The 16968-nt window shown below is 41.1% G+C and overlaps 1 protein-coding gene across 1 annotated transcript; it reads right to left on the reverse strand.

Moving 5' to 3' along the window:
* Window positions 1-528: 528 nt before the first annotated feature.
* LOC143626467 (wall-associated receptor kinase 2-like) lies at window positions 529-2953 on the reverse strand. The gene is made up of 3 exons (XM_077096552.1): window positions 2110-2953; window positions 1852-2019; window positions 529-1751 (listed from the first exon to the last, which is right to left on the reverse strand). Exons 1-3 carry the CDS (start codon window positions 2951-2953, stop codon window positions 529-531), a joined length of 2235 nt encoding a protein of 744 aa, XP_076952667.1.
* Between the last annotated feature and the right edge of the window lie 14015 nt (window positions 2954-16968).

Below are 16968 nucleotides of genomic sequence, written 5' to 3' on the forward strand. Positions count from 1 at the left end.
CCTTACACGGGAAAGCCCATTTCGTATATAAACATCATAATATATGTTCCCCACCATCGCCAACATAGGCATCCGGACCATTAATTTGTGAACTAGCAATTGATTTATGGAAGTTATGGTGAATTAGTTTTGTGGAACTTGCAGGAGGCTGGTTTTGTCCTAAATTTTGTTAGGTTGACTTATTTGTAGAAATTAAACCACCGAATGTAAAAATAAACATAGATATATCGGTAGAAGACCTTCAACATCGTTACCGATTGAATACAGTTCTGCTGATCCTTTGCCGGAATCTATCAGGCTGGATCTCAGGTCTGCTACCAAAGATTAACAATATTGAAATAAGATGTACTTTGATATTTTTTTAAGAATGAATACTTAATAATGACATCTTAGGCTGAATATCTACAACTTATATAACTCCCTAACAAACTAAACAATAGAATGCAACAATTGAATCTCTAGTGCGACAACATGTCCCCCTACATAAGATTGAGCGTATTCCAGCTAATTAGATACAAGTATCTGCCTTCACCGGCCACTAGCAATGGGTAACATAGTATGCTTGCTTATGCTATCAAAGGTGCTTGAGCTTGAATTGCTTACAATGCCATCATTTGTACATTCATAGTCGTTGATTGGTTCTTTGAGCAAATACTCACCATCATCTTCGTTTGAACTACTTTTCACCCACGGGTGCTTTTGTATCATTGATGGCAATATTCCTTGGAGCTCGATTGCTACTTCTTTCATGGTAGGCCTTTCTTCGGCTTTAACGCGTAAGCATCTTTCTGCCAATCTTGAAACTTGGATAATCTCACTAGGAACATCATTTAACTGCAGGCGTTCATCAAGAACCCGCAAGAGTCTCCCCTCCTTTAAAGAATATAGAAAATAAATAGCTAGGTTCCTCTCTTCCTCTGGCCTATCAAAACTAAGAGCCTTTTTGCCGGTTAAAAGTTCCACTAATACCACCCCAAAACTATAAACATCGCTCTTATCTGTGAGTTGATTTGTCTGCAAATACTCTGGATCTAAGTAGCCTAGTGTTCCTTGCACTATTGTGGCCAACTCAATCTGATCAATAGGAATTAGCTTAGATGCCCCGAAATCAGCCACTTTTGCTACATAGTTATCATCCAAAAGTATATTCATTGGCTTGACATCCCGGTGGATGATTGGAACGGATGCTGCAGAATGTAAGTATGAAAGTGCTTCAGCCGTCTCCGTTGCTATTCTGAGTCGGATGTCCCACGCAATAGCCGAGGACTTTCCTTTGTTGTGGATATGATCGGAGAGGGTGCCATTTGGAATGAACTCGTACACCAATAATGGGATTTCTGTTTCCAAACAACACCCAATCAACTTCACCACATTCCTATGATTTATTTGGGACAGGATAACCACTTCATTGATGAATTGCTCTATCTGAGCTTGTGTTTGATCTGCTAATTTTGACTTCTTTATGGCAACTATTCTGCTATCAGCAAGAACTCCTTTATAAACCGTGCCATACCCACCCTTACCGATAATTCTGCTCTCATCATAGTTATTGGTTGCCCTCTTTAGCTCCTCTACTGTGAAGACTTTTGCTTGATCATGAGAACCCCCATCACCAGAAATTCGTTGTTGCAACATTATTCCACCATTTTGTTTAAAGAATTTTTCTCTTAGCAGTATGAACTTTCGCTTCTTGAGTACCAAGTACAACCAGGCGACGAATATAAGAAGAAATATAGCAGAAGTTGAGATACCTGCAACAACAAAAACTAACTTAGCATGAACACATGATGATGTGATGTCTCAAAGTAGCCTAATATAATATAAACCGAAAACTATGGCGACATTATTTACCCGCAACTATCTTTATAATGGTGGATTCATCAGCAGTGCAACCTGGTCCATTCTTCCTACCATCTCCAGAGTAACCATCTGGACATTTACACGTATAATTTCCTGGTGTATCTACGCACTGAGTATTAGGTTTGCATTCATGAATTTCTTGCACACATTCGTTAATATCTGTAAAATAGCAAATGGTCAATCATTTTACTTGTGTGAAAGTATAAATATAATGAAAGCATCAAATATCCGGCCAAAAGTAAAACTTACTCTGGCAGTCATTTGCAAGATAAGGGTTGCCGTCATAACCTTCACGACATTGACAACGATATCCAGGACCTCCATAATCTTGATCGCATTCGCTGAATCCCGTGCATAAAAAGTTATCTGTCTTCTTTGCTTCGTCACAAGTCAAGTTTCCAATTGACCAATCAAGTAACATTGGCATCTTGCTTACACTTTGAAAATCAGTCAGGTTCGTCGTAGAAAAGTTAAACTTCCCTTCTTCAACAAAAAAAGCAAAGCTGCAAGGGCTGAAGTCGGTTATATTCGTACGGTTATTTAAGCTACGAATAGTCATTTCAAAAGTTTTAAGTCCTTCTGGAACTGCAACTTCACAGCACCCAACTCCGGTGCAAGATCCGTTTGTAAGAAGGCTGTTTCTACCACATTTTGAAATGCAACCGGTACCGTCAGACTCATTCCCTCTTCTTCCATCGAAGTATGCATATGTATCACACCCGATGGCTACAAATTTATTCTTGGGGGAGATCCTGACATCCCTTAACTTCAAATATGGCCCGTTTCTTGTGACTCGGCCGGTACTATTGTAGCAATCACGGCCTACAAACGTCAAAATTTCTAACACACCCTTTGTTGTTGACATATTTGTAATAACAATATTGCCATCTCCAAGGTATGGTATTGGTTCCCCGGATGATAGGTTACAAGTTATGAGAAAATCGGAATTGTAGTAGCATCCCTCACTTGTACCGAATGGGAAAGTAATAGATACATTGCCACATGAACTTTCACAAGCTGGTCCTACTTGAGCACTTGCTGTCACCACAGCTGCAATAGCTGCTGCTACAGCTAATAGTAGTTTAAATTGCATGGTGGCCTTCTGTGTGTTTATGTGTTTGTGATTTTGGGTATACGATTGGGGAAGGGTGATTAGAGATCTTATATAAACGTACATGCCACGAAGAGTCGACTATTTATTGAAATATTCAATGAACTTTCTCCCACTTGTTGGTCTTCTTTTTAAACAGCAATTGGCCCACTAGTTAATAGTTGAAGAGGTCTATGATATTTTTATAAAAAGAGAGAGAAAATATAAACAAAATGTATCTATTTCTTTTTTCTTGAAGTAAGATTAGATGGAAACAAGGGTTGAAAAAACTTTCTTATGTATTCATTTCAATGTTGTAAACTCGCTACGCGGTCTTTATGCGGCTGACTTCTTTGGAGGGAGTACTCGGCTTGTACTCGAGCAAGATAAATATGACATAAAATAATTATTGGATATTATATATATGTCAAGACAAGCATAATTCACGTTAAAATAAACATAATTCATATGAAAAAAAAAACATAATTCAAAACATTTATGTTTTGTTGTTATTTTTAGCATTTTACTAAAAAAAAAAATAAAAAATTGGTGGCTGAGTTAACCTTGGAGGTCGAGTAATCCCGAGTACTCCGACTTTTGACCGATTTGGACCTTGGCGAGTAATGGTGGCCGAGTTGGGAAAAAGTGGCAAGGTTGATGTCCGAGGACCTTGGAATCGCCGATTCCAAGGCCTTGGAATCCGACTTTTACAATACTAATTCATTTGTAAGACGACCATGAGATTACGTTTCATATATTTTACGGGTTCGGGCAAGTAAGATATATAAACTGATACCCGATGGATCATTTATACACGTTTATCCGAACTAAACCCGTAATAACTTTATTTTTATTTTCTATTTGGAATACAGCAATCTACTAATCCGATTCTAGCATTTATATTTCTAAGAGTTAAGTGTTATTTTCATGCATGTAGTTTATTCAATTACGCAACTTTAGTACGGTTTTTGAATTTTTTGCAAATGACTACTTCAGTTTTATAAAACTTGCAATTTTAGTGTTTTTCTTAATTCCGTTTATTTTATCAGTTAGGTCAGAGATAAATTGGTAATTTCCTTTATCCAAATTTCACCCTTAAATCAAATTATTTTATTATAAAATTAAACTATTCATGGACACAGTATATGCACACATTAATGATGCACATATACTTCAATAGATGCACACGTTAATAAAAGGAAAATTCCCAAAATAAGCATTTATGAAAACAAATTTCTAGTTTAGGTATTATTTGCAAAAAGTTTCAGAAATAGGTGTTATAAACTAGTCGTGACGAGTAGTTTGTAGAAACCAATTAGAACTTGCCACGTGTCCTTAAACTAACCGTAACGAGCACGTTCACTAATCAATTACTCGTCACGACTAAATAAGTTTCATGCCTCGTAACCAGCCCCCATGAGTAATTCATATGTCCTCTAGTCGCGATGAGTAGATTATAAGGTTAAAGTAGTTGCGACGAGTTAACTACTAATAAACTACTCGTGTAGGGAATGTAAACCGGGTAAACTAGTCGTCGCGACTAAAGGACTTATGAATTACTCGTGGGCGTTGATTACGAGGCATGAAACTTATTTAGTCGTAAAAAGTAAATAGTTAGTGAATCTGCTTGTTACGGTTAGTTTAAAGACACGCGACGACTTTTAATTGGTTCTACAAACTACTCGTCACGACTAGTTTATAATACATATTTCTGGAATTTTTTGCAAATAATACCTAAAACTAGAAATTTGATTTCATAAATGCTTATTTTGGGAATTTTCCCTTAATAAAATCCCTAATTATCCAACATAAAGTTTCACAAACAGAATAAAAAACCAACACAAACTGTGTAGGTCCCGTGGCGGGTGGATCTAACAACTATCTTTGGATCAACCGAACTTAGTGCTAGCGGAAATCACACTAAGTCACCTAAGTGGTCTCGGATCTTGAGAATGTTTTATGTTCGGGTTTAGAGAGAGAGAGAGAGAGAGGGTAAGTATGTGTGTGTTAGAGAATTTTTGGCAAAAGGTTCTTTTGTTCTCATGGCATGCTTCCTATTTATAGAGGAGCATGTCATTATCATCAATGCCCAATGGGCTTGTTTACATAGTTTTCCCTTGGGCCATTTTCCTTGGGCTATACAAAATGCATACAAAAGTATCAACTAGAGCCCAAATACATAAGCTTTCAACACAAAATACTAAAATACACAAAATGGGACCTAACAATCTCCCTCTAGTCTTTAGTATTGAAATCTGTCGGTGTCGTAGACCAAGCATTCGTCCTTGGTTAGTGGAAGTTCGACAAGTCTTCGGATGAACTTGTTGAAGCCTTCAACTATCCGGTCTGTATTCTGACGACCGATGTACTCGACGGTTTGCAACGGTGAGTGATAGAGCTTCTTCACGTCCTCCATGTGCAATCCCATAAGCTCATGCTCATCAAACACTCGTATCTCGTGCATGTCACGGCAGTGGATGACGACCTCACCTGTTTTATTATCAAATTCCCAACCAATGAAGTCTCGAAGAGTACTGGGAAAGAAAGGCTCGCCATGATATATCTCGTGACAGTCTTTTGGCACCCTGTACCTCCACATAGTACATGGCTCTCCGGTGGCTGGGTTTACTTCCCTTGGGTTCTTGAACTTGCGACCCTTATTGACTTCAAAATCCTTATATCCCACCTTTGATTGATTATGAAGATGAGTCTTGACCCAGCCCTCCAACGTATCCTCATACTCACCATGGCCTACAGCTTTTTGAAGATAATTGATGTCGAACTATGGTAAGGACTTTAGCTCTTGATGGTTGAGATAGATCAGGTCTCCTCTGTATCTTCTTATAGCCCAACAGCTGTTCTCCTTATCATACTTTGCGTAGAAAATCAATGTATCATCATGATAAGGGTAGTTGAGCACGCGGGCACAAGCACGGCTTAACACAATGTGGGTCTTTCTCTTCTTCTTTGAAGGTTGGTGTGTCAAGTCGGTGGCTGGATCGAATACGGGCTCTGTTGCAGGGGCCTCTGAAGCTTGAGCTGGTGGTGTGTCAGGATTCGGTGAGTAATTGATGTAGTCTTCAATTGTGTCTACTGCCTCCTCCGTTCCTGTTATGAAGTCTCCCAAGCTCTTCCTAGCTTCAATAAAGTCATCCATCATCACTGCAACATTACCTACCAAAACATCTTCAGGGAACAGCTCTTTATACATATCATTAATTCGCGAATCGTGTTCCCTGACTTTACTGGTGGAGTCATGTGCAACAGGGGCTTGTACATGTTCTTGATCATGTTGAGGTGATTGAGTGATAACTCCACCTCCACCTCCTGCTGCACTGGCTTCAGCGTCTCCACCATCTCCACCTGTACCATCATCATCATCTTCATCGTAACTTTCATGGACGTTGTCGTCCTCATCATCATCATCACTTTCTTCATCATTACCAACTTCACCTTCTTCATCACCACCAGCTTGAGCCTGAGGTGGTACTTGTTGTTCAGGACCCAAGCTGGTACCCACCGTGCTTTCGGCTTGGACAACCTGTTGTACAATACGACCAACAGTTACCTCGCCTTCAGATGCTACAACCCGTTCGACACGCACGGTCACACTCGGACCTGCGGTGGGTTGAGATCCACCAACTTGAGAAGTCTCACCAAACCTTCTCCACCCCTTGAACACAGCATCAATGTAACACCCGTTAATTTCGATTCAATGATTTAAAGCTATGTAGAGTATGTACATCTTTCCGGGTTTATCTGTCTTTCCCCGAGGGGCCTTCACGTCATTCCTATAAGTAAAATCTATTAACTTTTCACTCAAGTTGTCTCTCTTTTAATTTATGAGGGACTAGAGTGTAACTTGTGTTTTATATCATAAAACAAAAACCCTAGCTCCCTCTACCATGGCCGATCGGACCAAAGGCAGCAGCTACACCCCTCGTTTTTCTTTTTTGCAGCCAATTCCAAGTGTATTACTTCAATTCAAGGTTAACCCTACATCCCTACAAGTCTTTTACACCTTAATTGGTCATTATAACTCGCTTATTGATCGTTAAATCGCGTATTTTAGGCTTACCGAGTGGCTGTCCAATTGGGCAGTTTCGGCTAAGGTTTTTGCACCACAATCTACCTAGGTATGTCCCATAAAACATACTTTAAAATCATGTGCATTGATGTTCGTTTGATTGGTCAACTAGTTGTAGCTTGAAAACTAGTATTCGGTTGATTAGTTTGTGAATTGTGATGTATAGCGCGTTGTTTGAGGGAACTAACAACCAATTCGAATGTTGTAGCCTTGGTATGAGTTGTGGGCTGTAAGAAACTGATTTTTTTAAAGGTAATGGGGCTGAATTGTGTAACGCCCGTTAATTTCAGTTCAATGATTCTTAATCATGTAAAGTATGTACATATCTCGTGGTTTATCTAGCCTTTCTCGGAGACCCTCTCATCACCCCGGTACGTTAAATTCATTAAACTTTTCATTCAAGTTGCTATATCCTTCAAATTGGAGGGGCTAGAGTGTAAAATTTTATATTATAACATAAAACTAAAAACCCTAACCCCTCTTGGCCGATCGGACTGTTGCAGCCGCCTTAGGGCTTCAATTTTTGTTTTTTTGCAGTCAATTCCAAGTGCCAAACTTCAATTAAAGGTTAACCCTACGTCCCTACTAGTCTTTTACACCTTAAACCATCCTTATACATCGCGTATTGATCGTTAAACCGCTTGTTTTAGGCTTACCGGGTGGCTGTCCAATTGGGCAGTTTTGGGGCTGTTTCGGCTAAGGTTTTTGCACCACAATCTTCCTAGGTATGTCCCATATAACATACTTTAAAATCATGTGCGTTTGATTGGTCAACTAGTTGTAGCTTGAAAACTAGTATTCGGCTGACTAGTTTGTGAATTGTGATGTCTAGCGCATTGTTTGAGGGAACTAACGACCAATTCGAATATTGTAGCCTCGGTATGAGTTGTGGGCTAGAAATTAATTTTTAAAGGTAATTGGGCTGAATTGGTTGTCGGTTACTCAAACGTGTTGGTACAACGCAAATTCGCGTTTATTGAATAATTGGTGCGTTGTGCTTGCGGGTTACCGACCCATTCAACTCGTGTAGCGTCGTGTGGACTTGTTGGCTATAAATTTATCATATTGAGTCCACACGGGGATGAGTTGGATGTTAATTGTGTAAACAACTCTTAAACGCGCATATTGGTCTCACCTAGTGCTTTCGGGGGTAATTTGGGAATTCTTTATTCCTGGGAGTATCTATGGGTCGTGTGGGTAAATGTAAGGCCCCGATTATGATTGAGTTTTATGAGGTCGAGGATTTAGGTAACTCGAACCATGTTGGAACATCTCGTAGGATAAACGAGTCCTTTCGGCGTCGTTAGTAATGATAGTATGTAAACCAACAGGCGTTTGAGTTGTGGGGATACTTAGGGGTTCTCTAGCTCGTGGTGATTTCATGCCTTGTGCCAGGTGAGTTCATGATGCCCTTTTTACTCTTTTCTAGTTTTGGGCTAGCATACACACCCAATTGATTTTACATAATGAACCGTTTAAACGATTTCCCATAGGCTTGTTTGTATTATGGTATGTTTGGGAGGTTAATTATGTATGTATACACATGTGTTACCTTATGGCCCATAGGCTTACTTGTATTATGATACATCTTGGAATTTTATGTATGTATGTTTACACATGTGATTCCATATGGCCTATGATTAGGGATGCTAGTTAGTCGTTAGTGACTAAGGGTGGCTTACTTGTAGTATGGTATATTTTGGAATAATATATATACTTATGTTTATACATGTGTTATTGTATGGCCAACGATTGGCGATGTTAATTAGTCGTTATCGACTAAGGATGTTTGCGTATGCCTACGTTGTGTTTGCATACGTTGGATGGAATGTTACGTGTTTGGGTTGTACGTGAGTCGTTATCGACTAAGGATGTTTACGTATGCCTACCTCGTGTCTGCATACGTTGGATGGAATGTTACGTGTTTGGGTTGTACGTGTGCTAGACCCGGATGTTATTACTTGGATGCTATGAATAGGGATATAATATATAGATATATAAGTATGACTACTTACCGTTTATTATGGCCTAACCGTTTATATCCCATTTTATATTTAAAATTTTTGGAATGATGTATACAGATGTCAATTATTAAAACTGGAACTCACTCAGCTCAAGCTGACTTTGTGTGTATGTTAGAGTGAGTTTTTAGGTTACGAGGAGGATGCTTACCGTTTGGACGTGCTTGGGACTACCTGGACGGTTGAAGGCATATCTAGTCGGGGATTTTAATTATGAACACTGTTTCTTTTCAATTATTACTAGTTATGTTTAAATTTGATTTTGGGCACATTTCCCGAGTTTTTGGGGGCTTGTTTAGTACTTATGATTTTTCGCTGATTTTACACTCTGAATTGGTTTTATCAAATAAATGAAGACTTTGGTTTTAAATTTTTGGTGAAATTGTGGATGTGGTTACCAACTTAGGATCCCCGAGAGTTGGGGTCTTACAAGTTGGTATCAGATCCAAGGTTCAAGGGATCCGAGCATTCCTGAATGTTTTGATTTGAACTGTAAGAGAAAAGACTAGATATGCCAACCGCGAGTAGCTGCACGTCAAGAGATAAATTTTAATTATGTAGTCATTCTTACAAGTTTTAAAATTTCATTTCGTGAATGATTGCTTAAGTGTAAGATGGGATGCTGATACGGTTAGGGGCAGGGGGTGCTTAGGATGGGCGGGTAAAGTAAACAATCAATAACACTTGATCAACGTTATTAGCAGTTTACCGTTACCAACCATATTCTAAATGCTACTTGTGCTTGACTATGTTAGAGTCCCGTCTTTGTAGGGATAGGATATGGCTAATGCTCTTTTCGTTAGCGTTAAAGTTCATCTCATTCTTTAAAATCTCCGGTTCATTTCCCATCCTCTTGAACGCTTTGCGCGTAATTGTTTAGCTGAGGCGTAGCATGCTGTCACTCTGGGTTCCTTTGTACTTGACCGCTTAAATTCCTCGCTCCTTCAAGAAAGTATGTGTAAATGTTTAACTAAGTAGGAGTGTAATGTTATCCCAGGTACCTTTTTACTTGACGAATTACAGGCTGCGATCTTATTTGATTAGGGTGCCAATAGAAGTTTGTGTCTACCGCTTTCTGTTCCACGTCGAATAAATCACCCGAGCGCGTAGTCGATGTGTTTGAGGTTGAGGTCGCCGTAGGAAAGTCCGTTTTCGTGTCTAGGGCTATTAAGAGTTGTTCCATCGAATTGTCTGGGTATAGATTTTCGGTGTGGCTGTACTTGATGCCGCTTGGCTGTTTCGTTGTGGTGCTTGGGATGGATTGGCTTGCTAGTGTCGATGCTCAGATTAATTGTGGTCAAAAACTTGTGTGTCTAAGGGCCCTGGATGGGACCCCCATCACTGTTTTCGGTGATCAGAGTGGTGCGACACCACATATTGTATCCATGCTTAAGGCGGGAAAACTGATGCAGCGAGGGTGTGGGGCGTATCTGGCGTATGCTATAAACCTAAAATCCGAGGTAGCTACCGTCGGTGATGTTCCTATCGTTTGGGATTTCCCGGATGTGTTTCCAGATGATTCGTCAGATGTGCCGCCGGATCGCAAGGTCGAGTTCCAGATAGACCTTCTGTCGGGTGCAAAACCCGTTGCTCAAGCCCCTTATCGTCTAGCACCAAACGAAATGAAAGAATTGATGGCCCAATTGGAAGACTTGGTTGACAAGGGCTTCATTCGACCGAGCATCTCACTTCGAGGTGCCCCGGTCCTGTTCGTCAAGAAGAAGGACGGTATCATGCGGATGTGCATTGACTACCGTGAATTGAATAAACTCACTGTGAAAATTGCTACCCTCTACCAAGGATCGACGACTTATTTGATCAGCTCTAAGGAGCTAGTTGGTTCTCGAAGATCGACCACTTATTTGACTATGTTAGGGTCCCGTCTTTGTAGGGATAGGATATGGCTAATGCTCATGTCATTAGCGTTAAAGTTCATCTCATTCCTTAAATTCTCCGGTTCGTTTCCCATCCTCTTGAACGCTTTACGCGTAATTGTTTAGCTGAGGCGTAGCATGCTGTCATTCTGGGTTCCTTTGTACTTGACCGCTTAAATTCCTCGCTCCTTCAAGAATGTATGTGTAAATTTTTAGCTAAGTAGGAGTGTAATGTTATCCCAGGTACCCTTTTACTTGATGAATTACAGGCTTCGATCTTATTTGATTCGGGTGTCAATAGAAGTTTGTTTCTACCGTTTTCTGTTCCTTGTTGAATAAATCACCCGAGCACATAGTCGATGTGTTTGAGGTTGAGGTCGCCGTAGGAAAGTCCGATTCCGTCTCTAGAGCTATTCAGAGTTGTTCCATCGAGTTGTCTGGGTATAGATTTCCGGTGCGGCTGTACTTGATGCCGCTTGGCTGTTTCGTTGTGGTGCTTGGGATGGATTGGCTTGCTAGTGTCGATGCTCAGATTAATTGTGGTTAGAAACTTGTGCATCTAAGGGCCCCGGATGGGACCCCCATCACTGTTTTCGGAGATCGGAGTGGTGCGACACCACATAGTGTATCCATGCTTAAGGCGGGAAAACTGATGCAGCGAGGGTGCGGGGCGTATCTGGCGTATGCTATAAACATAAAAACCGAGGTGGCTACTGTCGGTGATGTTCCTATCATTCGGGATTTCCCGGATGTGTTTCCAGATGATTTGTCAGATGTGCCGCTGGATCGCGAGGACGAGTTCCAGATAGACCTTGCGCCGGGTGCATAACCCGTTGCTCGAATCCTTGATCGTCTAGAACCAAACGAAATGAAAGAATTGATGACCCAATCGGAAGACTTGCTCGACAAGGGCTTCATTCGACCGAGCATCTCACTTTGGGGTGCCTCGGTCCTGTTCGTCCAGAAGAAGGACGGTAGCATGCGGATGTGCATTGACTACCGTGAATTGAATAAACTCACTGTGAAAATAGGTACCCTCTACCAAGGATCGACGACTTATTTGATCAGCTCTAAGGAGTTAGTTGGTTCTCGAAGATCGACCACTTATTTGACTATGTTAGGGTCCCGTCTTTGTAGGGATAGGATATGGCTAATGCTCGTGTCATTAGCGTTAAAGTTCATCTCATTCCTTAAATTCCCCGGTTCGTTTCCCATCCTCTTGAACGCTTTACTCGTAATTGTTTAGCTGAGGCGTAGCATCCTGTCATTCTGGGTTCCTTTGTACTTGACCGCTTAAATTCCTCGCTCCTTCAAGAATGTATGTGTAAATTTTTAGCTAAGTAGGAGTGTAATGTTATCCCAGGTACCCTTTTACTTGATGAATTACAGGCTTTGATCTTATTTGATTCGGGTGCCAATAGAAGTTTGTGTCTACCGTTTTCTGTTCCACGTTGAATAAATCACCCGAGCACATAGTCGATGTGTTTGAGGTTGAGGTCGCCGTAGGAAAGTCCGATTCCGTGTCTAGGGCTATTCAGAGTTGTTCCATCGAGTTGTCTGGGTATAGATTTCCGGTGCGGCTGTACTTGATGCCGCTTGGCAGTTTCGTTGTGGTGCTTAGGATGGAATGGCTTGCTAGTGTCGATGCCCAGATTAATTGTGGTTAGAAACTTGTGCGTCTAAGGGCCCCGGATGGGACCCCCATCACTGTTTTCGGTGATCGGAGTGGTGCGACACCACATACTGTATCCATGCTTAAGGCGGGAAAACTGATGCAGCGAGGGTGCGGGGCGTATCTGGCGTATGCTATAAACGTAAAAAGCGAGGTGGCTACCGTCGTTGATGTTCCTATTGTTCGGGATTTCCCGGATGTGTTTTCAGATGATTTGACAGATGTGCCGCCGGATCGTGAGGTCGAGTTCCAGGTAGACCTTGCGTTGGGGTGCAAAACCCGTTGTTCGAGTCCCCTATCGTCTAGCACCAAACGAAATGAAAGAATTGATGTCCCAATTGGAAGACTTGCTCGACAAGGGATTCATTCGACCGAGCATCTCACTTTGGGGTGCCCCGGTTCTGTTCGTCAAGAAGATGGACGGTAGCATGCGGATGTGCATTGACTACCGTGAATTGAATAAACTCACTGTGAAAATAGGTACCCTCTACCAAGGATCGACGACTTATTTGATCAGCTCTAAGGAGCTAGTTGGTTCTCGAAGATCGACCACTTATTTGACTATGTTAGGGTCCTGTCTTTGTAGGGATAGGATATGGCTAATTCTCGTGCCATTAGCGTTAAAGTTCATCTCATTCCTTAAATTCTCCGGTTAGTTTCCCATCCTCTTGAACGCTTTACGCGTAATCGTTTAGTTGAGGCGTAGCATGCTGTCATTCTGGGTTCCTTTGTACTTGACCGCTTAAATTCCTCGCTCCTTCAAGAATGTATGTGTAAATGTTTAGATAAGTAGGAGTGTAATGTTATCCTAGATACCTTTTTACTTGATGAATTACAGGCTTCGGTCTTATTTGATTCGGGTGACAATAGAAGTTTGTGTCTACCGCTTTGTGTTCTATGTTGAATAAATCACCCGAGCGCGTAGTCGATGTGTGTGAGGTTGAGGTCGCCGTAGGAAAGTCCGTTTCAGTGTCTAGGGCTATTTAGAGTTGTTCCATCAAGTTGTCTGGGTATAGATTTCCGGTGCGGCTATACTTGATGCCGCTTGGCTGTTTCGTTGTGGTGCTTGGGATGGATTGGCTTGCTAGTGTCGATGCTCAGATTAATTGTGGTTAAAAACTTGTGCGTCTAAGGGCCCTGGATGGGACCCCCATCACAGTTTTCGGTGATCGGAGTGGTGCGATACCACCTATTGTATCCATGCTTAAGGCGGGAAAACTGATGCAGCGATGGTGCGGGGCATATCTGGCATATGTTATAAACGTAAAAACTGAGGTGGCTACCGTCGGTGTTGTTCCTATCGTTCGGGATTTCCCGGATGTGTTTCCAGATCATTTGTCAGATGTGCCGCCAGATCGCGAGGTTGAGTTCCAGATAGACCTTGTGCCGGGTGCAAAACCCATTGCCCGAGCCCCTTGTCGTCTAACACCAAACGAAATGAAAGAACTGATGGCCCAATTGGAAGACTTGCTTGACAAGGGCTTCATTCGACCGAGCATCTCACTTTGGGGTGCCCCGGTCCTGTTCGTCAAGAAGAAGGACAGTAGCATGCGGATGTGCATTGACTATCGTGAATTGAATAAACTCACTGTGAAAATAGGTACCTTCTTCCAAGGATTGACGACTTATTTGATCAGCTCTAAGGAGCTAGTTGGTTCTTGAAGATCGATCACTTATTTGACTATGTTAGGGTCCCGTATTTGTAGGGATAGGATATGGCTAATGCTCGTGTCATTAGCGTTAAAGTTCATCTCATTCCTTAAATTCTCCGGTTCATTTCCCATCCTCTTGAACGCTTTACGCGTAATCATTTAGTTGAGGCGTAGCATGCTGTCATTCTGGGTTCCTTTGTACTTGACCGCTTAAATTCCTCGCTCCTTCAAGAATGTATGTGTAAATGTTTAACTAAGTAGGAGTGTAATGTTATCCAAGGTACCTTTTTACTTGATGAATTACAGGTTTCGGTCTTATTTGATTCGGGTGACAATAGAAGTTTGTGTCTACCGCTTTCTTTTCCACGTTGAATAAATCACACTGAAACTCACACTAACATGCACACAAAGTCAGCTTGAGCTGAGTGAGTTCAAATTTTAAGTAAATAATATCAGTAATAACAATTACGATTGTCATACCAAAAGTTTAAAAATAAAAAGAGTGCATCCATTAAATCATCATTACCAAAGACTAAACATTCTCATACATACATTTACAAAATGTATATATAAACATCCTTTTAAGTATATATATATATATATATATATATATATATATATATATATATATATATATATATATATATATATATATATATATATATATATATAACGTCCACGTATAACATCAGGGTCGAGCAAACGTACAACCGAAACACGTAACATCAACGCATGCAAACACAAAGTAGGCATACGCAACATCAGTAGTCGAAAAGACTACAACATCACCAAATATAGGCCAATCAATAATGTGTATATATATATTTAACATCCCAAGGCCTACCATATACTAGCAAGCCTATATAAAATCGTTTAAAACATTTCATCAAGTAAGAAAACACTTAGGTGTGCATGCTAGCCCAAAATTTAAAAAGAGTTAAAAGGGGGCATCATGAACTCACCTGAAATCACCCAAACACCAGCAACGAGCTAGGAAATCTCTAAGTGCACACTCACAAGTAAGGGCCTGTAAATTGTACACAACGCGTTACTAAACTAGACCGTAAGAACACACTTGCCTAACGGGCCGTTCAAGCCCAACAATTTGGCCCGAGGCCCTACCCACACTCATTTACTTTACCTCAGCCCCTAAAACCTTTCAATTAACCAAATCCACCCTACGATCATGGTCGGGGCTAACCATGATGCACAACTCATCCGTCGGTATGCAAATCGAGTCGAATACGCGCGTAATAACTCTTAAAACCAATTGCCTAACAAATCAGCCCCAAATGGACCAAATTCCCATCTTAACCTTTTCATACATCATAATTATGTCACCCGAGTTGATAGGGTCGACGGTTCCTTTTTACAACACTCACTTTAATGTTTAAACGAAAATTCGCGCACAACCGACTCGATTGACTAATCACCAACCTAATCAGCCCCGAGTACCAAAAAAATAATTTTCCCACAGCCCTTAAACCTCCCTAGGGCTGTACAAACTGATTTGGTTGGTCTTTCAATCGATTAACGCATCAAACTCAACAATTGACGATTCTACACCCGATAAACCCTAGTTTTCGAACTAAAATCGATTGACTGACCTAAACACCTCCAATGGTCACGAAATTTTAATATGATGTAAATGCCATACCTGGGAATCTTTCTACACCAGAAACTCTAATTTTTATCCACGGGAAGCGTGTCAATTATACCTTGGCCGAAATCTGTCCAACGAAGAGAATCGGCAAAATTGAGCGTTAAAAAGATTAGGGGTGAACGAAAAAAGTGTTTGGGATTGTAGTACATACCTTGAACTACTTCTAAATGCCTTGGAATCACTCAAAAAGTCGAAGTAAAGAAGGAGGGGGGCTGTCTTCTGGCCGATCGGCTGCTAGAGGGTTAGGGTTAGGTTTTGTTTTATAATTATAATAAAAGAAGTTACATCCAAGTCCCTCCAAATTGAAGTATAAGGCATTATGGAAGAAAAGTTAAATGGTTCAACGTACCGAGATGACGTAAAGGCTCCTGAGAAACGTCGGTTAAATCCCGAGAATAATACATACTTCACAAGCTTTAACTCTTGGATCCAAAATTAACGGGCGTTACATTACCGCCGCTTTATTCCTGACTTTTCGAGAATCTCTAAGAAGAGCGTTAAGTTTGTGTGGGGTTCTGAACAGGAGGAGGCATTATTTGTACGGTGTTCCCTGTGTTATCTATACCGATCATAAAAGCTTAAAGTATTTCTTCGAACAAAAGGAACTGACTATGCGTTAGCGTCGGTGGCTGGAATTGATTAAGGATTATGATTTGGAGATTATTTACCATCCCGGTAAGGCTAACGTGGCAGCCGACACGTTGAGCCGGAAGGAGAGACCGAAACCTATTCACGTGAAATCTTACCAGCTTATTCTCAAGCCCGATATTTTGAAACAGATAGCCAATGTTCAGAATGAAGCTTTGCAGGTGGAATGGATTATGTCAGAACGTATTTGGGGTCAGGAAAAAAATTTGTTGGAAGATGTCGGTGATGGGGTGAAGTATAAGGATGGTCATTTATGGGTACCCAGGTACGGGGGGTTTCTAGAGTAAGATATTGGATGAAGCACACAAGTCGCGCTGTTCCATTCACCCGGGTGCAACCAAGATGTACCAAGACCTGAAGAAGAATTATTGGTGGCCTACGATAAAGTATGAGGTGGCTCA

The sequence above is a fragment of the Bidens hawaiensis genome, unplaced genomic scaffold, assembly GCF_021521415.1.
Source record: "Bidens hawaiensis isolate Kalapana, Puna unplaced genomic scaffold, B.hawaiensis_p1.1 tig00004412_1, whole genome shotgun sequence".
Classification (NCBI taxonomy): Eukaryota; Viridiplantae; Streptophyta; class Magnoliopsida; order Asterales; family Asteraceae; genus Bidens; species Bidens hawaiensis.

What these genes read in the sequence shown, in the direction of transcription:
- LOC143626467 (XM_077096552.1), bottom strand. Translation starts at nt 2,953, where the DNA reads ATGCAATTTAAACTACTATTAGCTGTAGCAGCAGCTATTGCAGCTGTG. An exon ending in TCTTGCAAATGACTGCCAGA is followed by an intron (nt 2,020 to 2,109) that starts GTAAGTTTTACT and finishes GCTATTTTACAG; the next exon opens with ATATTAACGAATGTGTGCAA. An exon ending in CATTATAAAGATAGTTGCGG is followed by an intron (nt 1,752 to 1,851) that starts GTAAATAATGTC and finishes TTGTTGTTGCAG; the next exon opens with GTATCTCAACTTCTGCTATA.